A 26,161-nucleotide genomic window follows, 5' to 3' on the forward strand; every position below is an offset into this window, starting at 1 on the left:
TTCCACATATAAGTGAGGTCACACAGTATTTTTCTTTCTCTGTCTTAGTTTGCTTAGCATAAGACCCACAAGGTCCATCCATGTTCCTGAAAATGGCAGGATTTCCTTTTTTATGGCTGAACAATATTCCATTATATATTTATGTATATATGCGTATGTGATATACCATTCATCCATCAGTGCATGCTTAGGTTGTTTGCATGTCTTGGCTATTGCAAATAATGCGGTAAACTTAGGGGTACAGATATCTTTTTGAGACTGTGCTTTAATTTCTTTCAGATATATATCCCAGAAGTGGAATTGCTGGACCATATGGTAGTTCTGTTTTTAATTTTGGAGGATCTTCCATACTTTTATCCACAGTGGGCTGCACCAATTTACATTTCCATCAACAGTGTACAGGGTTCCCTTTTCTCCACATCCTCGCCAACACTTGTTATCTCTTATCTTTTGAATATTAGCCTCCCTTGCAGATGTGAGGTCACATCTCACTGCAGTTTTGCTTTGCATTTCTCTGGTGATGAGTGATGCTGAGCATCTTTCCACATACCTGTTGACCATTTATATGTCCTTGGAAAAATGTCTATTTTAGTCCTTTGCCCATTTTTAAACAAAATTAATTTTTTTGCTGTTGAATTGTATGAGTTCCTTATATATTTTGTATATTAATCCCTTATCAGTATGTGGTTTGCTGATATTCTCCCATTTTGTAGGTTGCCTCTTCATTTTGTTGATGGTTTCTTTTGCTGTACAGAGGCTTTTTAGTTTGGTGTAATCCCCCGCTTGTTGATTTTTGCTTTTGTTGCTTGTATTTTGGTGTCTCCCCAAAACTCATTGTCAAGACTAATGTTGAGGAGCTTTTCCCCTGTGTTTTCTTCTAGGAGTTGTGCAGTTTCAGGTCTTACATCTAAGTTTTTAACCCACTTTGAGTTGATTTTTGTATATGGTGTAAGGGTCCAATTTCATTCTTCTGTGGATTTTACTTTTTTTTTAAATTTTTTTAAATTATTTATTTACGATAGTCACACAGAGAGAGAGAGAGAGAGAGAGAGAGGCAGAGACACAGGCAGAGGGAGAAGCAGGCTCCATGCACCGGGAGCCCGACGTGGGATTCGATCCCGGGTCTCCAGGATCGCGCCCTGAGCCAAAGACAGGCGCCAAACCGCTGCGCCACCCAGGGATCCCGGATTTTACTTTTGAAAACAGTTCTCTTTATCCTAAAATCATTTTCCTTGGTTTTCCTCTAATACTGCCTTTAGATTTGGAATTTATTTTTGTATGTGGTGTCCCAACCTCATATATTCAGTCCTTCTCACACTGAGATTGAATGCCATCTTTATCGTATACTAAGTTCCCATGTGTACATAGTTCTGTTTCTAAATTCTGTTGTTCAGTGAAGGGACAAGCTGCCTAGGTGATCTCCTTGTCTCTTTAATTATTAGACTTTAAAATATGCTCTTTTTCTTTTCAGAATTTTTCTTGGGTATTCTCAGACAATTTTGGATGAATTTTAGAATCAGCTTGTTAAGTTTCATGATAAAGTATGTTGGGACTTTGTATTGCCTTGAAGTTGTAGATTAAATGGAAGAGAATAGATGTCTTCAAGGTACTGAATCTTTGTGTCCAGACACAAGGGGTATATTTCTAATAAAATATACTGTTAGATCTATTAGACAATTTTTTTTCTTCATGTGGATTTAGCATGTTTATGATGGATTTATTTCTAGGTTTGTTTCTGTTTTGAATGAGATTTTAATTATCTTTTCTATTTAATTGTTACTCTGATATAGGAAAGCCACTTAATTGAATATCTTGATTTTGTTTTTGGCCATGTTATCATCATCATCATCAGCATCATATCTATTATTAGTTAATGGTTATTAGTGAATAATAGTTATCATTATTATTATAACTATTATACCTTAGTATTCACTTAAATATTGTGTTAGTTTTTATTCCTTTGGATTTTCTAAAAAAGATGAAACCATAACATCTGCAAAGAATGCCTATCATCTCTTTGTTTCTAATATTTCTACTGCCTTTTTTTATTGCTTTATTACATCTGCTAGTATCTCTAGGACAATACTAAACAGTGTCAGGCATTTTTGTCACATTTCTGACTTCATGGGACATGTGTCTAGTGTTTCACCATTGAGTGTGATATTTGCTACTTGTGTCTGGTAGATTATTGTTGTCAAGAACAGTTTTTGTTCCTCCTGGTACAGCCTTCAGGTTGTTACTGAAACTTATTTTCCCTCTTTTACACAGGGGGACTTAAAACTTAGAAAAGTTCAATAACTTGAAATGCCCACTCAGCAAATGAAGCCGATGATTCTTAGTGAGCTGTCACTCTTTTCCTGGAACCTTGCAGGCTGCTGACATCCATTGGTGGATTTGCTGCTCCTCAGCTCTTCTAGGTCATGTAAACTGCTCAAGGACATTTAGAGGTCTTTGTAGGTTTCAGCAGTTATACAGCTACAGATCCTCATAGCAGAGAAGGACACTGAGTCTTTAGAGAGAAGAAATGTCTATACATGGTAGCACTAAGATGTGGTCCCAGCCTCAAAGTTATTCCATTATACCTTGCTGTCTCCTTAGCATAGGTGTAGGTACTCCAGGTGAGCTTTACCTTTGTTTTGGTTTTTAAGATTTTTTATTAAAGGATACTAGTTACAATGTTATATTAGGTGTACAAGATATCAATTCAACAATACTATACGTTGTTCAGTTCTCACCACAGTAAATGTAGTCACCATATACTGTTATTACAGCATTATTGACTATATTCCCTACGCTGTATTTTTCATCTTCATTTATTTCATAACCGGAAGTTTGTATCTCGTAATCCTCTTTATTATTTCACTCATCCCTCTACCACCTCCCCTCTGGCAACCAGCAGCTTGTTGTCTGTATTTAAGTCTGTTTTCTTTTTTTTTGTTCTTTTTTTGTTTTGTTTTGTTTTGTTACATTCCACACTTAAATCATATAGTATTTGTTTTCCTTTGTCTGACTTATTCCAATAGCATCGGACATCCTTTCTAGCTGAGATTTTTATTTTTTAGATCTGTAGTGTCATGAAGTGATTCCGTCTCTGATTTCCAGCGGTAGACCCAGGTTATTGGGAACTCACGCACACCTCCAGCTGGACAGGCTGGAGGCGTGGGGCAGCGCCTGGCACAGGCTGGGGCACAGGGGGACCAGACTGACCACGGAGCAGTCTGAGTTGGTTTCTAACTGCCGTCACCCGGTTCTGTTGTGACAGCTCTGCCCTCCTGTAGAGACTGTACAACTCGGACCAGGTAACCAGGTCAGAGGGGGGTCACCTGGGAGCCTTTCTTTCTCTTTTCCTACCGGCCCCTCGTACCCCGCCCAAAGCTACTGTCAGTCCAAGCCATTAGAGTTGTAGTTTATTCTTTTGTCAATTAAAACCAACATACCAGCAATAGTCTGCTCTCCCCAGAAATCTCTTAACATGCTCTGTTTACATCGATAAATGCACTTAAGGAAAACAAATTAAAGCTCATTTTAAAGTTAACAGAAAAAAAAAAAAAGCTCCATCCATGTTGTTGCAGGTGGCAAGATCTCATTCTATTCTTAGGGCTAAGTAATATTTCATTGTATATATGTGCCACATCTTCTTTATCCATTCATTTATAGATGCACACATGGTGCCTTCATACCTTGGCTGTTATAAATAATGCTGCATCAACAGAGGAGTGCAGGTATCTTTTCAAATTAGCATCTTGTTTTCTTTAGGTAAATACTAGTGAAATTACTGGATCATAGGGTATTTTGGTTTTTTTGTGGAATCTCTCCATACTTTTTTCCACAGTGGCTGCCCCAGTTTGCATTCCCACCAACATGCATGAGGGTTCCCTTTTTTCCACATCTTCACTAACACTTGCTGTTTCTTGTGTTTTTCTTTTTATATATTAGCTATTCTGACATGTGTAAGGCGATGTCTCATTGTGATTTGGACTTGCCTTTGCCAAGATAGTAATTAGATAATTACTAATACTGAGCACCTTTTTATGTGTCTCTTGGCCTAGAGGTGCTTTATCTTTGCATGTCATTTGTTTTTTAGACCTCAGAAACAAATGGTTGCATTAATTATACTTATTTTCTGGCACCTTGCATGTTATTATCTCTGTAAGACTCTCTCTTGTTTTATTTCTGTATTTATTCCCTTTAATTTCTTTTCCCCATTGCCAACCTCTGCCCCAGCAGAGGCAACTGCTCTCTTCTGTTTAATTTGCATGTGTGTGTTTTTCACTTATGTGCAAAATGTGTGTTGTAATTTTGTGCACCGTGTTTTTAATTTGTTTAACCGATCTCACGTGGTTTCTTCCCCTCCACCCCAGTGTTTTTGTTCCATGTTGCTGTGTGTATATGTGTCCAGCTTCACATTGTTGTGTGTACATCTAGTCTGTTATTTCTGACAGTTGTGGAATCCTCCATGGAGGACATCCCAAATTCTATTCAGTCACTTCTCCACTGATGAACACCCACTTCCACAAATGATGCCAAAGTATTAGATCCTTGTAGTGGTTGCATTATGGGCCTGGGTGGAGACTTCCCTGGAATGCACAGCTAGGAGCAGAGCCACTGGGTCCAGGATGATGTGTAAGCTTAATTTGTCAGCAATGTGTGTCAGCAATGCCTTATCTCCTTCCAGACTGGCTGTCCAGTGACCACTTCCATCCCCAGGGCATGAGGGTTCCCACCTGTGCCTGGCATGTATCATTCTTTCTGATTTTTCCTAAACAGGTATTTTACTTTGGGTTTGTTTTTTTATGTTAATTTTCAGGAGATCATTATGTTTTCTCAATGGCAGTTCTTTGCCAGTTTTAGGCATTCCAGAAATGTTTCCTAACCTGTCAGCAATCTTCTATATGTCCATGGGGTTCTTTGTTATACAGAGAATTTTAATTTCAAGGTGGGCAAATCCATCTGTTTTTTTAAGCTGTGGTCTATGCCTTTCAGTTTTAAGACGTTCCACTACCCTGCCTTTTCCTGCTCTCCCAGCCACAAATATTTTCTCCACTAACTTTCCTAGGTGAAGGTTTTTTCTGTATTTTTTTTTTAAAGAGAGAGAGAGTACTAGTGAATGTGGTAGGAGTGGGGGGCAAAAGGAGAGGAAAAGAGAGAATCTCAAGTAGACTTTCTGCTGAGCATGATCTCATGACCCTGAGATCATAACCTGAGCTGAAATCAAGAGTCAGATGCTCAACCCACTGAGCCACCCAAGTGCCCCTCCTAGATGAGTGTTAAACTTCTCTCCCTGCTGTTGCTTATGCCTTGTCCTGTCTTGGTGTCTTAGGTCAGGTTCCTTAGAAGCAGAGCCTGAGGGGAGCCTGGGTGGCTCAGTCAGTTAAATATCTGCCTTTGTTTGGTTTAGGTCATGATTCTGGGGTCCTGGGATCAAGCCCCCACATCGCATCGGACTCCCTGCTCAGTGGGGAGTCTGCTTCTCCCTCTTCCACTGTCCCTCCCCCCACTCATGTACTCCCACGTGCATGTGCTTTATCTCAAAAATAAATAAATAGAATCTTAAAAAAAAAAAAAAAGCAGAGCCAGGTTTTGTGCCTGTGGTGGTTCATTTGGAGAACCTGCCCGGGGAGGGGGCAGGGAAGGAGCTTGCCAATGCCCCAATCCCACAGGGAACTCTGGAGCGTGAGTGGCCCCACACACTGTCCCCTTTGAGGGAGCGCTTTTCTACGCTTCCCACCCCCCCCCCCACGCCCCCACCCCCCGCCAGTCATTGATTGGCCATTCTTCTCCCAGCCTCCTCCCCCATGGGGTAGACTTAACCTCATTGGCAGCTCTCTGAAGTGAACAGCTAGCTGCCACCCTGCATAGCAGTGGGGGTGAGTGAGTCACCTTTCCGGTAATGGGGGTCTGGACAGCACCAGCATCCCCTACATTTGCCGACTCTGGAAACCTGGGAACAAAGTGCCTCCTCTAAGGGTGGTGACTCTGTCTGTGTTGCCACCCACAGTCTCCACGAAGGATCTGATTGAGACGTGCTGTGCAGCCGGACAGCAGTGGGCCATCGACAATGACGAGTGCCTGGAAATCCCTGAGAGCGGTGCTGAGGGTGACGCCTGCAGGTAGGGTGAGCACCCTGGAGCAAGCAGAGCTGTCCCTTTGCCTTTTTCCAGATCCCTGCTTGCTTTAGCCCATGGGCCCCGACAGTGCAAGGTGAGCACATGCTTCACCTGCCTGCCTCCAGGTGCCCGTGGGCACTTGGTGATGGCTGCTGTGAGCCCTCTGGCCAGGCTTTCCCCTGTGGAGAGCCCAGGACTGGCTGTAGGAATGAAGTAGCCATGCACATCTGTAGCTGGACAGAAGAGCATACTTAAAAGAGTGCACAATTTGGAACAAGTATTAAGGGACGTGGTCACCTGCGAACAATTAGGTGCTTCGCCCACTGTATATTGCGGTTGCTGCTTGGCAGTGCTCAGCTCACATCAGATTTTCCTCTTTAACTTTGAACTAGGAGCCTTCAGCCCTCTTTCTTTCCCCACTCTGCTGCCCTGGGGTCTCCAAAAGGCTGGCCCCTAACTGTCCTCGGCTGTCTCTGTTGATTGATTATCTGACTTTCATGTCCTCAGCAAAGGTGTGGTTTGTACCCTTGCCCCTTCTGTGCCAGGCCCCTGAAGATGTCTTGGTCAGCCATTTACAAATCTCTCCTTTTTCCCAGGGATGCCTTCTTTTCCAACCTACTTATTTTTCTAGATAAGGAGGACAAGGTTCAGAGAGGTGATATGGTTCACCCAAAGCCACACAGCTCCCTGGGAGCATGGCCAGAATTAGAACCCATGGTTCCTAATGTCTAGTGCAGCATGCTTCCCTTAGAGACATTTAAATTCTAAACTTCTCCCTTTCCCTTCCCTTTTATCATATCACCAATTTGGGTGCTCCTTAGGAGTTGGAGCATACATTGATCAGGAGTTTTGAACTTGGTGGCCCTGAGGGGTGCTTGGATCCCTCTTATGATGGGAAACTCACTACTTCATAGATAGGCAGTTCCAACACTGAAGAGCTCCCACTGAGACATGCCCTTTCTCAAGTGAGGCTGAGCTCCACCTCCCTGTGACGCCCCTCTTTGTGTGCTGGCTCATCAGCTACTTCTGCCCAGGGCAGCCCTATAGATACTGGGTGGCATGGCCAGGGAGCCTGGAGGCTGCTCTCCTGCAGGCTGAGCCGCCCTGTGCATCCTGGGTTTGAGTCTCCCTGTCTGTCTCAGCCCTCTGGGGGCCTCAGAATGCTGACCCCCTCCCACACTGGTCAGGGATGGACGGTGTGGAGTCCAGAGGGCCCCAGACCTGAGGGTTCCTGGTTTAACTCAGAAACAGAACCCACATTCTTTGGCGGGAGATGTGCTGGGTTTGCCGATGCTCCTATCAGCAGCACAAGCCTGGCTTGCAGCAGACCTCCAGCAGGGGCTTCCTTCTCTGAGTCTCAGTTTCCTCTTCTGTGAAATGGGACAAGTTATCCCTCCTGGAGGAGTCCCAGGCACTCGGGTGGGGCTGAGGCACACCTCTGTTGCAGGACAGCCCAGAAGCACTGCTGTGTGTCCTACTTGAAGGAGAAGAGCTGCATGGCTGGCGTCATGGGGGCCAAGGAGGGCGAGTCCTGTGGGGCTGAGGACAATGACACCTGCGGCGTCTCCTTGTACAAGGCAAGCCTGATGTGGCATCTGTAGCCTGGGGGTGAGGCCCTCGAGGGCTGAGGGGATGGGGAGGGGGGTGGTTAGGCTCCTTGTGGGACTCCTCTGTGGGGAGTGACACTCTTGCCTGGTCTGGGGGGTTCTTCATCTGCATAGAAACACCATCAGCTATTATAGTGACCCGTTAATTCAGGAAATGTTTGTTGCACACCAGCATGTCCTGGGCTGCTTTATGTACTAAGGAGGCAGGAATGAATAACGTGAAAAGTCCTGCCCTCATGGGGCTTTCTGTTTCTGGTTTTTGGTGGTGTTGGGTTTTTTTTTTTTTTTTTTAGTTTGTTTTTGTTTTTATTTTGTATCCAGTTTATTTCACTTAGCATCCTATCCTCAGGTCATCCATGTTGTAGCATGTGTTAGACAGTCTTCCCTTTTCAAGGCTCAATACCAATCCATCGTATAGCTGTAACACATTTCGTTTATGGCACTTGGGCTGCTTCTGGGTCTTGCCCGGTGTGAATAAGGCTGCTGTGAATGGGGAGCGAAGAAGAGCCTCTCTCTTGAGGACAGACAGTATTTCCACTTCTGCTGCGCTGGCTAGAACCTAGTCCGGTGGCCACACCCAGCTTCCAGGGAGGCTGGGGAATGCTGTCTTTATTCTGGAGAGGTCACACACCTGCTGAAAATCAGGAGGAAGGGAAAACAGACCTCGCGGATGGACAGCTGGCTGTCAGCAGCAGGGAACCAGCGCACACGAAGACAGTCCAACAGTTTCAGGAGAAACCATGAAAGGAGATGTTTGGAGTAGGCTGGGGGGGGCGGGTAGATGAAGAACCAGTGTCTCAAGCCTGGGTGCCTGGGACACGGACCTCTGGAGGAGGGTGCCATTTGGGAGATTTGGACTTGGGTTTTTGTCATGTCGGGATCTGTTTCTCTTGGACACTGATATTGGGAAAAGGACTTTGGGGACAAGCAGGTTTAGCATTCCACTTGTGTGTCTGTTTGACCCTGGACCAGCCCTCTTTTCTGAGCCTCATCTTCTCCATCTGTATAAAAAGGGGATGATAATACACATCTTATGGGGTGCTTGTGAGAATCAGAGATAATGGAAACTCCCTATGTGTTAAGTGCATAGTGGGTCTTGACTAAGTGGCAGTGCCCAGCATTGGGAAGTGCAGGTCTGGAGTGTCTGTGAGCTGTTGCTCTGTGACCCACCAGCTCAAAGCCTGCTGGCTTATGACTCGTTTAACTCATGAGTCAGGGTGGGTTTGCTGACCTCGGCTGCTCTGGCAGGGTTTGCTCACCTGTTTCCCACAAGCTGATGGCTCTCCTGACACTGGATAGTCTAGAAAACGGACTTCTCTCTGTTCCATGTGGTCTCTCCACCTCCAACAGCCTACCCTGAGGCTGTTATTCAGCGTGTGGCTGGGTTCCAACACAAGGGGTAGAAGAGTGCAAGGCCTTTTGAGGTCTCAGCTCAAAACTAGCACACTGGCACTTCTCTCTCATCCTCCTGGCCAAAGCAAGGCATGAGGCCCCATCCAGAGGTTGGGAAAGAGATGCTTTCTTTTGAAAGGAGGAACTGAACTATTACATCACAAAGATGGTAGAACAGTGAACAGTGAAAAATTGGGGCTGTTGTTACAATCAGTCTACTATAGTTGTTTAAACAAATTAAATATTTTATTCTTGGAGGTAGACAGTCTGGGACAGGGGGTACCCAGGCTTCTGTTTCTCTGCTCAGTCATCTTTAGCTGCAGCTTCCATCTTCACAGTTACCTCATGATCCCAGATAGTTGCTAGGGTTCCAGCCATCACATTGGTTCCAAAAAGGAGGAAGGAGAAGAGCTAAAGAGATATATTTCCAAGTTGAGTCACCCCAGTTTAAAGTTCCCTGAAAGCATCACCCAGTGATGTCACTCCTATCTCTAACTTCAAAGGAAATTCTTTTTAGGTGGCCTGAGTAGAATTGGGTTCTGCTAGTAAATTTTGGTAGGGGGCTGGTTAATGGATGTGTCTGGGAGTTAGTGTGTAGTTCTTTTCACAGTGGCCATTTATTAATCACTGCAAAAAACCTTGCATTAGCCCTCCTTTGAGCCACGCATGGGAAGTGGAAACCGATGACCCCTCTGCCCTGGGATGGCACACACAGGGTGGAAGAAACGAGACAAGAATGGATTCATTCCCAATTGCCAGCTCCTCCCGAGCCTGGCCCTGGGCTGTGTCCTGGGGGCCCTGAGTGCATCCCACGGGCTCACAGGCCGCAGGAAGGCACACGGGCTCTGAGGGGCCAGGGTGCGGGCAGTGATGACGCGTGTCTCTCCAGCAATGCTGTGACTGCTGTGGCCTGGGACTCCGTGTGCGGGCTGAGGGCCACTCATGCGAGTCTAACCCCAACCTGGGCTACCCCTGCAATCACGTCATGCTCTCCTGCTGTGAAGGTGAAGACCCCCTCATTGTGCCCGAGGTCCGCCGGCCTCCGGAGCCCGAAGCTGCACCTCGGAGAGGTGAGTGCTGCTCCCCAGGGCCAGAGCATATGGGCCGGTTGAGTGAGGGGCAGAGAGAGCTTTTGGGGCTTCTAGCCAAGGCTGGGTGCCCTCTTGCCTTCAGTGGGGACCCTGGGTCCACTGTCACCTGTGGTGAGGCACAAGCCTACTCTAGACAGAGTTCTGTGGCCTCCAATGGTGGCCTCTGGCCTATTACTTCTGAGATGGCGATCCCAGCCAGCCATGTGGGTGCCATCCATTCCACCCACTGAACCACCAACTCCCTACTGCCCTGCCACTCTCCACTCTGCCTCCCTCCCATGTCTTTGTTCACCTGCGCATCCACACATCTTCTTCCCCATTCACTCTTCTATCCAACCATCCACTTCACCATCCCCTGCACACCCTCCTGGCCCATTTCTCTATGCATTTATCCTATTATGCCATCCATTCCCGTCTCCTCATCTGTCCACTCACGCATCCGTCCTTCCATCCATGTGTCTACCCACTGACCCACTCACCAACCCACCCGCTTACCCATCCGTCCATCCATCCATCCATCCTTTATCTGTCCATCTGCTCATGTATTCACCCACCCACCCAGCAGGAAGCCCTTTACTCATCCACTTATTCATTTACCTTCCTTCATCCATCTGCCCTCCATCTCTGTCACCTGTGTCTTGAGGGATAAACCAAGATAGAGAATGCGTTCGGAAATGGTGCCTTGCCTGCCTGACCAACCCCTTCAGGCCAGCACTGCCGTTCTCCCTGTGTTCTCAGTGCTTGGCCCCTAAGAGTCCCTAGGAAATAACTGAATAAATGGTGGGTTTGTTTGGTGGCCTCCCCTTCACCACCATGAGCCCTGTAAGGGCTGATGAGGCCTGGGTCCTCTTCCCATGTGCCTCTGCCCAGAGCCTGCCCCCGGGCAGCCTTTGGCTATATGTGTGCCAGTGCGGAGCCTGGAGCCCGTGTTTGCTCCTGTGTGAGCAATCTTAAAGCTTCCAGCCCTCAGTGGAAGGGCTCCCCAGTCCTCCATATGCTCTGGTCACTGTTCCAGCTGCCATGTCCAGCTCCTGTCATCCTAGCCAGGGATGTCTCCTGGACTCATGATCGTTAGCCTCCTTTGTGCCTGTGGGCCAAGAGGAGCCTGGTGAGGGTGTCCCAGTGAGTGCACAGAGACTCCACTAAGAGGGACCAGCCAGCCTTACCAGGCTAGTGCGGAGACAGTTCTGTGTCCAGTCCAAAGGAAGTACCACCTGTTGGAGCTGGCTGGAGGGGCCTGGTTGAGCAGTGCTGGGAAGGTCTGGTTAGTACCCAGAAGGGTTTGGTTCACGGTATAGTCCGTGAGGAGGTTTGGCTCTAGGAGTCAGAGGTGGGGATGCGGCCCGGTAGGGTCCAGGGCCAAAAGTGTGTGTTCCTCTCCTCCAATGGGGAACTGGTGGGTAACCTGGGCCTCAAGAGACATAGATGGTAAGGCCAAACTGACCTGGATTCCAGTGCTACTCAGGTGACTGACCTTGGGCAAATCACTTTGCTCCTCTGAGCCTCCATTTTCCTTCTGCCAGTAGCATTGTATGAAGAGCATGCTGGGGGGAGGGTAGGCTGAGCATGAACCCTAGAAATGCTCCCCAGCCTGCAGCCCACTCAGCAGAGCCCTGGTCCATCTGTTGCCCACCTGCAGTGCCAGGTCTTCAGGCTGGACCACCAGCTGTCACGGCCCCATCTGCATGAACCAGGCCAGGGCTGATTGGGCTGAGCACAGTGTAAACACCCTTGATGTGAAACATGTTTCTCAGATGTAACCTCATGTAGTTGGTCTCTTGGGGGGCCTGGCTCCTGGGGCCAGTGAGCAAAGCTGAAGTCCCATGCTGAGTGGGAACATGAAAGGCTGCAGCACCCCCTTCCCCATTCCATTACTGATATATGAAGAGCCTCCAAGGCACCTCAGCCCCAGAAGCCTTCTCTGCCACTCCCACCTGCTCCCCACTGCAGCCCCAGCAGGCTGGAGAGACCTAGTGCTGCCCAGGGTAATGTGGCTGTAGAAGGCCCAAGTGAGAGCTCAGATCCCCATCTGACAGAGCACATGTCTGGGGTCCTTTTTGTTGCTAGGGATGGTCCTCCCAGATGTCACTGAGATCAGGGGTCTAGATCCAGTTCAACACTTTAGCCAAAGCTTCCTGAGGAGTGTTATGGGCCTGGCCCTGGCATATTGCAGGGTATAAAGACTTGGACCTGGCTCTCATGGGTTCATTCTTTTTTTCTTTTTTTTTTTTTTTTTGGTTTTTTTGTTTGTTTGTTTGTTTGTTTGTTTGTTTTCATGGGTTCATTCTTATTGCTGAGGTCTGTTTGTTCGTCTCTCCATTCATCCATGCATCCATCCATCTACCCACCTACCTATCCTTCCATTCATCCATCCCTGCATTCATCATCTGTCATCCATCTATCCATCTATCCTTTCACCATTCAAGCATCCCTTCATTCATCATCTATCATCCCTATCTCCCTTCCTCCCTCCACCCATCCATCTGTATCTATCCATCCATCCATCCATCCATCCATCCATCCATCCATCCATATTCATCTACCTCATTCATCATCTATCATCCATTCATCAATCCATCCATTCATCTATCCATCCATCCCATTCATCTATTTATCTATCCATCCATCATCTGTCCATTCATCCACCATTCATTCATCCCTTCATTCATCATCTGTGATCCATCCCTCCCTCCCAACTCCATGCATCCATCTATCCATCCATCCATCCATCCATCCATCCATCCATCATCCATTCCCTTATCCCTCCATTCATCACCTATCACCCATCTAACCATCCATCCATCCATCTATCCTTTGTCCATCTGTGCTCTTAGGTGGGCACACAGAAGGTTCTCATGAGGACCTTCACTGATTTCCTGGAGGCCTATAGTGTCAGCCACCTGCTGGGGCCAACCTGTGTCCCATCATGAGCACTGAACCCCACTCTAGTTTCAGAGACAGAGTTGGCGAACCGGGAGGCCCTATCCCTGGGCACAGAGACTGAGCTGCCCAACAGTCTGCCTGGGGATGATCAGGATGAGTGCCTGCTCCTCCCAGGGGAGCTGTGCCAGCATCTCTGCATCAACACCGTGGGTTCCTACCACTGTGCCTGCTTTCCTGGCTTCTCACTGCAGGACGATGGTCGTACCTGCCGCCCAGGTAAGGGCCCAGATGGCTGGGCAGGGGCTGATCTTGCCCGTGGAGCATGGTGTTCCTGTGATGGACACAATGGTCTGCTTGCCCTCCTGTTACCCAACACTCTGGAGCTTGTGAGAACTGGAGGCCCCTAACAGTGGGATTTGTAAGGCCAGGCAGACAGGTTGAAATCATTTGCTCCATCTGAAGCTCCATCTGTGTGGGCAGCCTCAGCATCCCACCCTAGAGCCCAGTGCAGGGCCAGGACCTAGGCTACAGAGGCCCCCATCGACCCAACTCAGTCTGTATCCCCAGCAGTAGGCCCGAGGTGGTCAACCTTCAATAGGCAACCTAGGAAGCTGCCTCGTTCCCTGGTCTGGGAGGCTCTCTGCCTGCCACCTGTCCAGGGATAAATACATTTTTAGTCTAGAAACTCACTCCTCTCCTTCCACTTCTCCTCCGCTTCAATAGCTGCAAGAGAGATCTTGCCTGGGGTATGTTGCTTTCTGAGCCTCAGTTTCCTCTCGTGTGAAATGGGTAGGAGGGAATTAGACAAGGCATGGTGCCCAGGGTGTAGGAAGAGCCTGAAGCCAGGCTGAAGGCATGAGCTGTCCCCCTTCTATCTACTCTGTCCATGACAGAAAGTGACCCCCCACAGCCGGAGGCTGCAGAGGAATCTGCAGTGAAACCAGAGTCCTCCCAGGTGGCCTCCAACACCATCATGCTACCAGTGCCACAACCCAACACCTGCAAAGGTAACCTGGGCCCTGGGGTGGCTCTGGACTGCCTGGTGGGGGGCTCCTCAGTGCTGGGCATGTGCAAGATGGCCTCCTCCTGCTTCGGGGATTTGGTTGGTCGCGCCTGTCTGCGGTCAGGAATTGAGAATGTAGCTGAGGAGGTGAGGTTGTGGGTGAGGGGAGCCCAGGGCTAGGGTATGATCTCAAGCAAGTCAGTTAGCAGCTTTTCTTCTTAGTTCCTATAACACTGAGCGAATAGAATCCTTGCTTGAGAAACTGTCTTGGAGCCTGCATGGAAAGCACAGCCACTACTGTGCGTGGAAAGTCCTCTTTCTTGGTCCTTCTGTCTCTCCATCCTTTCTCTCCCCCCTGCTCTGTCTTCTGTCCCCTCCTCTCCATCAGCACTGTCACTCCAGGGAGGGGTTTGGTGTCTGAGTGGTGATGGTGATGGGAGGCCCTGAGCATTGCCCCTGACACCAGCCGATTTACCAAGGGTCCTTGTGGAAAGGATCTGTGGCCGGGTTCCTTTGCTCCCAGGCCCTCTGCCTATAGGCTGGAGCAGGGCTGACAAGCCTGCTGGTCTCTGATCTCTGTGTGGTTTTTTTCCCCCAGACAATGGGCCCTGCAAGCAGGTGTGCAGTGTCATTGGGGACACAGCTATGTGCTCCTGTTTCCCTGGCTATGCCATCATGGCGGATGGTGTGTCCTGTGAAGGTGAGTACCACAGGGGCCGCTCTCATACCTGTGCAAATCTGAGCTGGCCTGTGTTGGGGGCCCCAGAGCAGAGACGGGACAAATAGAATGAGGTGGATGTGTTCTGAGTGTGAAACTTAACTGAGTTAGTAAGGGAGTGTTTTTGGCTGCTGTGACACAGAGCATCAAATAGAGAAGCTGAAACAGCTCTTTCCTCTCATGTTACCATGTACAGGTGTGCACATGCCATCCAGGTGTGCACACAGGCTGGCCAGGGCTTTTCAGGCCACTTCTATCTTGTTTTTCTACCATTCTCGAGAGCAGAGATTCTCACACTTCAGTGTCCCACAGAGTCACCTGGAGGCCTGGTGACAGCATGGATCCTGAGAATCCCCAGAGATCTTGACCCAGCAGGGCTGGGGTAGGGTCCGAGAATTTGTGTTTCTGACAAGTCCCTGGACCGTGCTCTGGCTAGCCCTGTCTGTGTGGCTGAAATTGGTTTGTGGCCACCTTGTCCTTGTTCGAACAGAAGGGAAAGAGAGAGGTGCACACCCTGTTGTTGTAAGGCAGGACCCAGGAGTGACGTTCATCCCTCCCACTTTTCTCTGATGGGGAGCAAGGCTGGGTAGTAGGTGCCCCAGTTGGATGGCACGTGCTTGGTTCTATTACTGAAACCACAGAAGGGGCAGTAGATGTTGGTAATTCAGGGTCATAGAGGGACCAAGAGCATGTCCCTTTCATATCTGCAGTCCTGCTAGGACCAGGTCTTGTCCTGGTGGGACTTCAGTGTAGCACGGCCTGCCACTATGAAGTGAGGGCATTGGATCTGGCACCTACTGGGGTGCTTCCCAAGTGAATGACACCTTGAGAACAATGCAAGAGATCTCAAGACTATACCTTCTCATGTCTGGAGGCAGGACAAGCACGGAGCATGGAGATGGTCTAGGAAATGCTTTAGTTCAGGTTCAAGTTGAGAAGATACGACCTCAGTGGGTGTCCAGGGGTAAAACAGTTAAGTCTATCTGAGAAAATATGCATATCCCTATCAGAAACTGAAACCCACATCCAGCCCCTTGGCTGGGACTGTGTTGTGATGTGGACAAAAACCATCCACATGCCCAGAGAGGGCGGGATACTGACCCAGAGTACACAGCATGGCGGTGACTGGCCCACCTTTCTCCCAGGTGGGGGGAGCAGATCTCAGGTGCCCTCTGGATTTCCCTTCGCTTCCATCAAGGCCCTGAAAATGTGAGGAATGCATCTCTCCTGGTCGGGCCTCCTTTGGTCCCGGTCAGGGTGTCCGTGTCTCTCCAGGCCTCTGCAGGACCCCTGGCAGTAATGGCTATGGGGTCCAGACCAGACGTTGCAGATAGTGTTCTAAGAGGGCAGCCTGCCCTGCAGGGAAATCCTGCTGGACTCTACCCTGTTAAATAATTGAAGAAGTTACGCAACCATGAAAACTCAAGAACTTTTTAAAAAATGACCAGATTTCAGATTTTTCTTCGAACTTCTGCCCACAAGGGGTTCACAGTCCTGGTCCCCCCCCTCCCCCAATAGACCACAGGCCCCACAGTGCCCCAATGACCGCTTTCCCTGTGGATGTTGCCAGCCTGGTCCCCTACACACTTAAATTTCAAATCCCTGCTGTTGCGTGCCTCCCTTGGCTGCCTGGGGAGGTGGGAACGCCTCCAGAGCTGGGTGGGAGATGGCCCCTGGTCCCACCCTGCTGTGTGACCCTGGCCAGGCTTCCTGTCCTCTCTGAGACTCACCTCACACCTGTCCTTCCTGGGGTTCTGGCTCTTGACATCTTTGGACTGTATAAACTCCAACTTGGGCCTGAAGCCCAGAGGTACGGCTGGTGCCCTAGGAGGCCCCGGGCAGGTCCCTGCCCTTCTCTGGGTCTCAGTTTCCCTCTCTGTCCCTGAATGCTCCAAGACAGGCCATGCCCTTCTAATGGCACTTCTGTTTTTCCTCCTGCGGCTGTCACTAGACCAAGACGAGTGCCTCATGGGCACTCATGATTGTAGCCTGCGACAGTTCTGTGTGAACACCTTGGGATCCTTCTACTGTGTCAGCCACACGGTGCTCTGTGCCAAGGGCTTTATTCTCAACAGGCACCGGAAGTGCGTGGGTAAGCGAGAGCCCCTGCCTGCCTCCACCGTCACGGCTCTCTGCTCTGCTCCACGCCAAGCCGCCACACTGTGGCCACATGCTAAAGGGCCTGCCCTTTGCATATGAGCTCTCAGCACCGCCAGCACCCACTCCTGCTCTGTGTCATGCCCTACATGTCCTGGTGTCCTGTTCCGCTTTTTCACCGATACCACCGGGAGGCTGCTTTCCCCAGGGACGTATGTGCCTGAGAGTCAGAAAACTAATTGATGTATGACTTGGCTGGGTCGCTGAAGTGAGGAGGTCATGTGTGCAGGCAGCAGATAGAGTCCATGGGGTCTGGAGACAGGGAGGCCTGGGTTTGAAGCAGGACCCCCTAGTAACCCTGTGGCCTTGGACAAAGGCCTCCCCTTCTCCACGCCTCAGTTTCATTATCTGTAAAAAAGGAGGCGTTGATCCTCCTTTGGAGATGATGTGACCTGTATATGGGATAGCACAGAACCTGGGGCACAGTAAGCATGTGATGTCAGCTGCTGAGATTATCCTTAGGTGCACCTGAAATCCCCTCCAGAGGTGAATGGATGGAGCTGGGGTCAGGCTGACCCAGCATTGCACCCCGACTCGGTGTTCATTTGCTGTGTGACCCTGAACAGTGGCGCTCCATCCCTGAGCCTGCTTCCTCGCCTCTAACGTTGGGGTCAGTGGGGCCCAGCTCCTGGCCTGAGCATGGATGGGGCCGGTGCTCGGTACCAGCCCTTCCCTCCTGCCTCCTGGTGCACAGTGGCCTGGGGGCTGGGGCTTTAGGTGTGCCCCCCGGGCAGTGAGGAGGGCACACTTGATGCTCTCCCATGGCTCAGTGGTCTGATGTTTTCATGGAGGAAACGGGATGGTCCTCAACAGAGAGATAGACCCAAAGTAGCAGGGACTCAGGGCAGACTGTTAGAAATGCTCCAGCAGAGACACAAGCAAAGGGAGGCGTCATTCCAGCCTGGGACATCTGGACACACTCCCCGTAGAAGGTGGCATTTGCATTGGTCTCCAAGGACGGATGGGACTTGGAAATCGGGAAGGGCATGCAGGGTGGAAGGAACTGCTCGAACAAAAGTGTGGAGGGAGGAACAGCGCAGAGTGTATCCAGGGCAAGTGATCAGAGCCCCATCTGTCTTCTGTGTGCTTGGGGACCATGTCCAGCCTGGACATGTTCTCTTCCTCACCCTCCGCTGCCACTGGGCAGATGAGCCCACGGTGCTGGGCTAAGGGGCGGCTGCAGACATGTTTGCCCCTGGCCTCCAGCTGTCGGCACAACATGCGCCCTCCTGAACGTGCTTGTCAGTGGCTGGGCAGCTCTTCCTGTCTGGGTCGTGTCTGTATGTGTACGTCTGGGAAGGCAGATCCTGCCTGGGCCTGCGAGCACCCCTCCCGGGACGCCCTCGCCATGCCCGGGTGTGCAGGCTCCCCCGGTGGCCCGGATAGAAGCCCTCACACTAAAAGGGGTCACCAGGCAGACAGAAAACAGGTTCTGGGATTCAAAGAGCAATGGTGTATTTCATTCAGCAAAATTTATGAGCTCACATTCTCGTTCTTTCATGTCTCCCTCCTTGTTCTTTCTGTACAGACGCACCAGTGTCTCCTCTCCTCCCTCCTGCTCCACTGACATGCTCATTTTATCATCTGTTAGCGCTTGTTCTCCACCCCACTTCTTCATGCACAGATGAGTACCCATGTCATCTGCGGTTCATCTGTTAGCTCCAGACATGGTTATGAACCCCGGCTGGTGAGTTGGGGCACTCGCACCTGCATGAAGAGTGTGCCCCCCTGCAGCCAGACTGTCTGGGTTCACATCCTAGCTCTGCAACTTTCTAGTTGCAGGACTTTAGATGAGTAAGTTAGCCTCTCAGCCTGTTTCCCCATCTGTGAAATGACACAGGAGTAACACTCGTCTTTGTCATTGCGGAGATGGAGTTAGAATTCCCCAGTATTTGATGTCACTGTTACAATTCAACAAATTTCACACTGAGGCAGCCTGCATAGGTAGTGAGCTCCCTGTCATTAGAGGTATGTAAGCCAAAGTGGGATAGGGTGGAGCCAAGTCCTGAAGACTTCTAACGGATGTGTGACTTCTGCTATTTGTCTTTTGTGTCCTGCCCCTTGGGGACCATATAGGCCATGGGAAAAATGTTCCAAGTGGGGTGTTCTGCTAGATGATGGGAAGGAAGTAGCTCCGGGTTCTGCGGCCCATCCTGCAGCAGCGTGGAAAGGGCACAGCTCTGGGCTACGTGCTCTGCGTTCCCCTCTGGCTGCTGCCTGTGCAGTTATCACTTCATTTGTGAAATAGCATCATCCACCGCTGACCCCTGGTGACCCTCAGGTAGTGTCCGCTGCTGTTATTTATTCCGGTGACTCCTCCCAGGCTATTGGGGTTGTGGAGCTGTGGCCTCTCTGGGGTCGTGGGTATGCCTCTCCCTGTCACACCATCCTGTGAATCTTTATCTTGCACAGCCAAGCCTTCCAAGCCAACCTGCTGGCCCGAAACTCTCCCTTTCCACTGCCCCACTCCCCACCCAAGTCAGGGTCAGGCTGGCCTGTATGCCGTTCGGTCACCTGTGATTTGGGGGGCCTCTTTCCCCAGCCATGTGCTCCCCCTGCACCTGGTCCCCGTCATCCTCCTAGACGTAGCTACATGTCCCTGCCCCTGAGAAGCGACTCTGATAGTGCGGGGCGCAGAGACTCAGCTTTTCTCCCCCACATCTCCACCTTCCCTGTCCCGTCCCTGTTCCAGGGGGGCAGCTCCCTGAGGGCGGGCGCTGTGGCCGACACCCCGCGTGGCCAGCTGGGCCTGGCACAGAACAGGTGCTAGTTACCGTGTGTCTAGGGCTGACTGCACCGGTGGAGGATTGCGGTGCCTCCCGCCAGGTGGAGCGTGGCGGCGGCCGGCACTGGGCTGGTCATCCTTAGCACCCGGCCCGGGGCGGGTACTGGTGAACTCTCCGGTTCTCCTGCCCCCCGCTTCTCTCACCTTTGCAGGCCTCTCCCCTTCCCAGTTGCTCATCTCAGTCAGCTCTTGGCCTCTTCTGTCTGTCACTTATCCCCTAGGGGACCTCCGCCGCTGACCACTCCCCAGTTAGCATGCTCCCCCCACCCCCGTGAACTCACACGCGTGCCTGGCTGCCTCTTGACAAACACTCGGTGTGTCCACAGGGTTCCCAGCCTTTCCCGCCAGCCTCACTCCCATCCCAGGTGCTGGCGCCCTGCCTGTTCGACTGCTCAGCCAGGAAGCTCTGCACACCTCTTGGTTCCTCTTTACCGCTCACGTCTGGCTCATCCATCACTGGATCCTGTGGGTTCCACCTTCACAACATTTCCAGAGCTGGACTGCTTCTTCTCGCCTCCATGGGGGTGGTCCGAGCCCTGTCATACATCTCCTGTCCTAACAGCCTCCATGTTCACCGCTAGGGTGTTCACACTCAGCCAGGGAACCCTGTCACAAATGAGTCAGACCATTTCTGTCCTCTGCTGGAACCGTCTATGGCTCCCCCCTCCCTCAGCATCCACACTCTCTTCTCTTCTCTCCCCTGCAGCCACACCCCCTCCCGGGCAGTTCTTGAGTCTGCCGGGCAGGCTCAGTCCTCAGAGTCCTAGTATCCGTTGTGTCCTCTGCCCGGAGTATCTGCTTGACTCATCCTGTCACCCCCTCAAATGCTTGCTCAAATGTCCTCCTGTCTGAGCCTGACCTCCCTGCTGCTCCTGTCTTAGCCTCCCTCCCTGACCTCCCTGCTGCGCCTCTGTATTCCTCATTCCCTTCACACTGCTCTGTTTTTTCCCACAGCACTCATGACCACCACCCTCCCGACTTTATGTTTATTTTTCTGACGGGCCTCTGGCAGGGATCTGTCTGTCTTGTTCACCGATGGATGTATCCCAGTGCCAAGAACAATGCTTGTTGGCACAGCAGACGCTCGATAAATCTTTGTTGAATGAATGGATGCATAGACAGGTGGACATCAACCACGTGTGGCTCTCTGGGTGGTGAGCACCTTGAGACCCTGAGGGCAAGGATGGCTGTGCCAGGCCCAGGTCCTGGCACCACCCTGCAGCCCCTGATGCCCCGCTCTCCCTGCAGACATCAACGAGTGTGTGACGGACCTGCACTCGTGCAGCCGGGGCGAGCACTGCGTCAACACCGTGGGTTCCTTCCGCTGCTACCAGGCCCTCACCTGTGAGCCTGGCTATGCCCTCAAGGATGGCGAGTGCACAGGTGAGGTGGGAAGCTGGAGGTCCCGCCCCTGATGTGCCAGGCCTCTTGCCCTGCCCCTCGCCCCACCCTGACCCCGCCTCCTATCCCACCCTGACCTAGCCTGTCCCTGCCTCCTGCCCCACCCTCACCCCGCCTCCCATCCCACCCTGACCTAGCCAGTCCCATCTGCACCCTGCCCCTTGACCTGCCCCTGGCCTGACCAGAGCTTTCTGCCTCCGGCAAGCTCCAAGCCCTTGGGTTTCTTGCCTGTGGGAAGACCCCACAGATGATGGTGTTTGGGGCAGAGTGGGGTGTCTGAGGCTGGTGGGACTTAGTGTGCTTCTGGCTTTGCTACCTTTGCTGGCATCTGGGTGCCAAGTTACTCCCTCGCCTTACCTCAGTTCCCATTGTACACTGGGGTGGAGCCCCACAGAAGGATCACTGGAAAATTCTAGCCTCCTAAGAAGAGGGAGAATTTTCATCAAACCATTTCAACAGATACTTCCTGAGCTGCTTTTATGTTCCTGGCAGGGTTCTGGATGGCAGGATATGGGCTGGGGTGCAGTGTCCTTGTCCCCGACCTCCTGATGAGGGAGACGGAGGGGGGGGCACACAAGCAAACGGAGGGCAGGAGTGGCTGGGCTGTGACTGGACTTAAGGCGGGGCCTCCAGAGAGGCTCTCCGTGGAGGTGATGTCATCCGGACCCGCATGATGGGAATCTCTGGGGAAGGGGGCTCCAGGCAGAGGGAACAGCAAGTGTGAGGCCTTTCAGGAGAGCAGAGATCTTGGCGTGGTCAAAGAACAGAGAGTCTCAGGGGTACAAGCAGGCTGGGAGTGTGGAAGGAGGGCCCAAGGTGGCAGTCCCATTAAGGAGGAGAGTTGGAGTCTTTCACCTGTGAAGGTGAGCATTTCTGGGTTTTTTTTTACTAAAAATGTCCAAAAGAATGTCACCCAAGAGGTAAGATCTGGGGTGCTGGATTGTGGTAAACTTCGGAAACCAAGGATGAGAATTGGCCAGGAGGCTGGGCATGAGCTCAGGGAGGTGGATTAGCAAGCTCCACACTGGACCCTGAGCTGGGGGAGGAGAGGTGAACCCAGTCCCCTCAGCACACACATGTGTGCACACAGATCCGGGGCCAGCTCCCATCTGAGAACCCTGACACCCGGGGAGGGGAGGGGCACCCACGCCCTGGACATGTCCCATGACCCCTGCCGCTGTCATCTCGGGGAGCTGCCTGCCTCCTTCTTAGACCAGAGCAGCTGCAGACGGGCTTCCATCTCAGGCATCAGGTGGTCTCTGGACGGAGGCCATACCGGTCCCAGTTTGGCTGCTTAGAACCCAGCACAGGGCCCCCTGGACACTGGGCTGCCCTGGAAAAGTGGTGGAAGCCTTGGCAAACAGACAGGGTGGACAGAGGGAAGAAGGCCAGGTGGGAGGACTGCAGGCAAACAGACACACAGGCCTTGGTCCGACAGCACAACTGAGTGATCTCCCCATGCCGCTAATGCTGAGTGTTACCTTTCTGCATCCTGTCTCTGTTTCCCCATTGGTAAGAAAGACCTGGTGTGCCTGCTGCAGGAAGCCTGAGGGAAGGTGTGATGCTAGTACTTTGTAGACACAGAGGTCAGGGGCCCTCCGTGACTTGCTCAGTGCCACACAGCTGCTGGGGGACAGCGGTGCCATCAAGGCCCAGCAGCTCCAGCCTCAGCACACCTCCCGAGAAGCCTGGACACATGCCCTTGGGGATTTGGGCACGCATCCTCCGTCCTACCTGCCCCGGGAGCACAGACCCTGAAGCAGGCCACCTGGGTGCTGGTCCCAACCCAGTGCCCCCTGAGCCATCGGCTGTGTTTGTGCCTCAGTGTCCTTGCACCTGCTTCCTGGGGTTGTTGGGAGCATTGTCCATAAATCCATGTCTGAGAACTTGGGACGGTGCCTGGTACCACGGAGGAGCTCCGGCGCTGTGCTGATGGCATTGCTGCTACTGACACAGTCACCACAGTGACGTTGCTCTGCCGGCCTCCCGTGATGGAGAAGACCTACCCAGCCCTCAAGGTCATGGTGGGGCCGTGTGGGCAGGGGCCTGCCCAGTGGCCCCTGACACCCTGCCTCTGTGTGGCAGATGTGGACGAGTGTGAGCTGGGCACGCACAACTGCCAGGTGGGCTTCACGTGCCAGAACACCAAGGGCTCCTTCTACTGCCAGGCACGGCAGCGCTGCATGGAGGGCTTCCTGCAAGACCCCGAGGGCAACTGCGTGGGTGAGCGGGGTCCGAGGGGCTGTGGCCGCCGGCCTGGGGTGGGGGCTCGGGGAGGGCTCGATGGGGCCTGGCTTGGTGGTCTTGCCCTGGCCGCCTTAGCATCCCTACTTGTGAATGGACACGTCAGTGCCTGGCCCCTGGAGGCACTGGTGAACCAAAACTCTTGCTATCCTGAGCCACCTGACCTTGGCTGAGCTCCTCCTCTTGTGGCCTCAGTTTACCCGTCTGTGGGATCAGGCTGTGTGTGTGAATGTGTATCAGAGTTTTTTAACCTAGCTAGCAGTAAGGAATGTGTTTATACCTTGATCTGTGACACACGGACACAGCTGGAACACACAGTCCACAAAATGTGACCCTACCACACATAATACTAACATTTCTCTTTGCAAAGAACGTTAGTGAGACGAGTGGGGTTGATTTTGTGCCTTGTTCATGGCCCAAGAGGTGGCAGGTGGTGGCCTAATTGTCCTTGCCTGGATCTGAGATCTTACACTCTCCCCACCTCTCTTCACTCCTTCCGCAGAGCTGCTGGCCTGAGGCCCCAGCTTCCCCGGGGCTGCCGGGTGCGTCTGGCCCAGGGGCAGGGAGCCAGAGCCCCTGCGGGACTGACAGTGACCAAAGCAGGCGTGGTCAAGGCTGCACTCAACCTTGTGTGGGGTGGGGGCGGGGGTGAAAGACGCAGGAGACGTGGGAAGGCAGGCAGGTGTGCAAGGCCAGCCGCTGGGCGTGGGCAGAAACAAGGTATGTCAGAGTGTAGGTGTTGCCACACACCCTTCCCGCAGGAGGGCACTTGTGGGACGGGTGTCTCCGTCTGGCAGGGGAGATGCTTTGGGACGAGAGGGGCAATGGCTTTACCTGAAGCCCTTCTCAAGACTCTCTGGGGGTCCCTCTAGCCATTCTGGGAGCTGGAGCTGTTTCCAGGGCGTCCCCTTTAACAGCTCCTCACTGTGTGATCTTGGCAGTGTCACAGGGACACCTCAGGGCTGCGGGCACAAGAAGGGCCCTCGATCAGCCCCGGGATACCCGGCCAGGGTCAGGGAAATGTGAGGAGGGGCCTGCCTGACTGCCAGCAGTTCCTCCGTGATTCATTTATCGACAGCTTTTCAGAGCACCTACTGTATGCATGGTTCCAGAGGTCAGGGAGTCATAGCACTTTTATTTTATTTTATTTTATTTTATTTTATTTTATTTTATTTTATTTTATTTTATTTTATTTATTTTGTTTTATTATTTTATTTTATTTTATTTTATTTTATTTTATTTTATTTTATTTTATTTTATTTATCCTTGAGCGACAGAGAGAGAGAGAGAGAGAGGCAGAGACATAGGCAGAGGGTGAAGCAGGCTCTCCTTGGGGAACCTGATGCAGGATTCGATCCCAGGACCCCGGCCCCGGGGTCACGACATGAGCCAAAGGCAGACGTTCAACCACTGAGCTACCCAGGGACCCCAGTTATAGTACTTTAATGAGACATTTTGGAGGAGGGGGGACTAAGAAAATACATTTATAGAAGTAGCAGTTATTCAAATGTACTTTGATAAATAATAAGTAGGGGACAAAGTCTTAAAGTGGGGGGGGGCACTCATATATCTGGAATGGTTGGGGCCTCCCTGAGGAGGTGACATTGGGGCAGGGATCTGAGGAAGAGAGGGAGCCAGCCATGCACATATCAGAGGGCAGGGTGTGCCGGAGAAAGGGCGACAGCATGTGCCAAGGCCCTGGGGTGGGCTGGGGCATTATGGGATGATGAGGGGGCCAGTGAGGCTGTGGCAAAGTGTGAGGGAGAGATGGAGGATGAGCTTGACAGATTGGTGGGAGGAGCCAGAGCAGGGGCATGATTTACAGTAATTAACCTAGAACTCGCTCTAAGTTCTAGGGGAGCCACTGCCTTCAGCCACTTCATCAGAGCAGCTGTGAGAAGAATTGTAGGAAGAGCTTGGCAGGTGCTTAGGTTCTTGGAGGAGATGGTGCTGGTAGAACACAGGAGTGGGACAGTCTGATCACGCGGGCCTGCCCAAGGCTGGTCTGGATGCCCAAACCGGGCACCCCCACCCACCCCCCACCCCCCTGGTACGGAGCTCCAAAGCCAGGAGCTGGGGAGGGACCGTGCCGGGCTCCCCTTCACCTACATTGCTTCTGCAGACGTCAACGAGTGCACGTCGCTGTCCGAGCCGTGTCGGTCAGGCTTCAGCTGCATCAACACTGTGGGCTCCTACACATGCCAGAGGAACCCCCTGCTCTGTGGGCGCGGCTATCACGCCAACCAGGACGGGACCAAGTGTGTGGGTGAGGCCAGCCACCTCCCTGCCTGCCTTTTATCCAGCCTTGGGCTTCACGGGTTCCTCTGCCTGTGGGAGGCCCTTGTGGAGGGAGAGCCTAGGCCTCATGGTGCCCTGCTCGCCTCCCCTGGCAGACGTGAACGAGTGTGAGACGGGTGTGCACCAGTGCGGCGAGGGGCAGGTATGCCACAACCTCCCCGGCTCCTACCGCTGTGACTGCAAAGCTGGCTTCCAGAGGGACGCCTTCGGCCGGGCCTGTATCGGTAGGTGGGCGCTGGTGGCCGGGACTCCTCTTGGGGTCCACCTGCCCCCGGCCAGCCCTCAGGCCTCCTCCTCTTTCCTGCTGGCCCTGTCCTCCGCTTGCCCTGCCGGCATTCGGCCTGACTGCCCGCCGGTGTCCCGTCTAGCCGTGCCTCTTTGCTCTGCTCTCCCCTTGCTTCTCTCGGCCACCATCCCGTCACCCTTCTTTCTTCCCTCTTGCCGTGTCTGCCCAAGCATCTGTCTCTGCCTCTGG

At 52.0% G+C, this 26,161-nt stretch overlaps 1 protein-coding gene across 3 annotated transcripts in view; it reads left to right on the forward strand.

The window, feature by feature from the left end:
• FBLN2 (fibulin 2) overlaps positions 1 to 26,161 on the forward strand; it is a 94,814-nt gene that overhangs the window by 58,447 nt on the left and 10,206 nt on the right. For 2 of the 3 annotated variants that reach the window (XM_077857683.1, XM_077857682.1), the window contains 11 exons: positions 5,999 to 6,110; positions 7,555 to 7,684; positions 9,996 to 10,176; positions 13,147 to 13,356; positions 13,974 to 14,087; positions 14,682 to 14,783; positions 16,753 to 16,893; positions 20,992 to 21,126; positions 23,230 to 23,367; positions 25,511 to 25,654; positions 25,782 to 25,910. In XM_077857683.1, coding sequence (XP_077713809.1) covers positions 5,999 to 6,110; positions 7,555 to 7,684; positions 9,996 to 10,176; positions 13,147 to 13,356; positions 13,974 to 14,087; positions 14,682 to 14,783; positions 16,753 to 16,893; positions 20,992 to 21,126; positions 23,230 to 23,367; positions 25,511 to 25,654; positions 25,782 to 25,910 — 1,536 coding nt within the window. The remainder of the gene's footprint in view (positions 1 to 5,998; positions 6,111 to 7,554; positions 7,685 to 9,995; positions 10,177 to 13,146; positions 13,357 to 13,973; positions 14,088 to 14,681; positions 14,784 to 16,752; positions 16,894 to 20,991; positions 21,127 to 23,229; positions 23,368 to 25,510; positions 25,655 to 25,781; positions 25,911 to 26,161) is intronic. The other variant, XM_077857684.1, reaches the window with a different exon arrangement.

Source organism: Canis aureus, chromosome 19 (genome assembly GCF_053574225.1).
Source record: "Canis aureus isolate CA01 chromosome 19, VMU_Caureus_v.1.0, whole genome shotgun sequence".
Classification (NCBI taxonomy): Eukaryota; Metazoa; Chordata; class Mammalia; order Carnivora; family Canidae; genus Canis; species Canis aureus.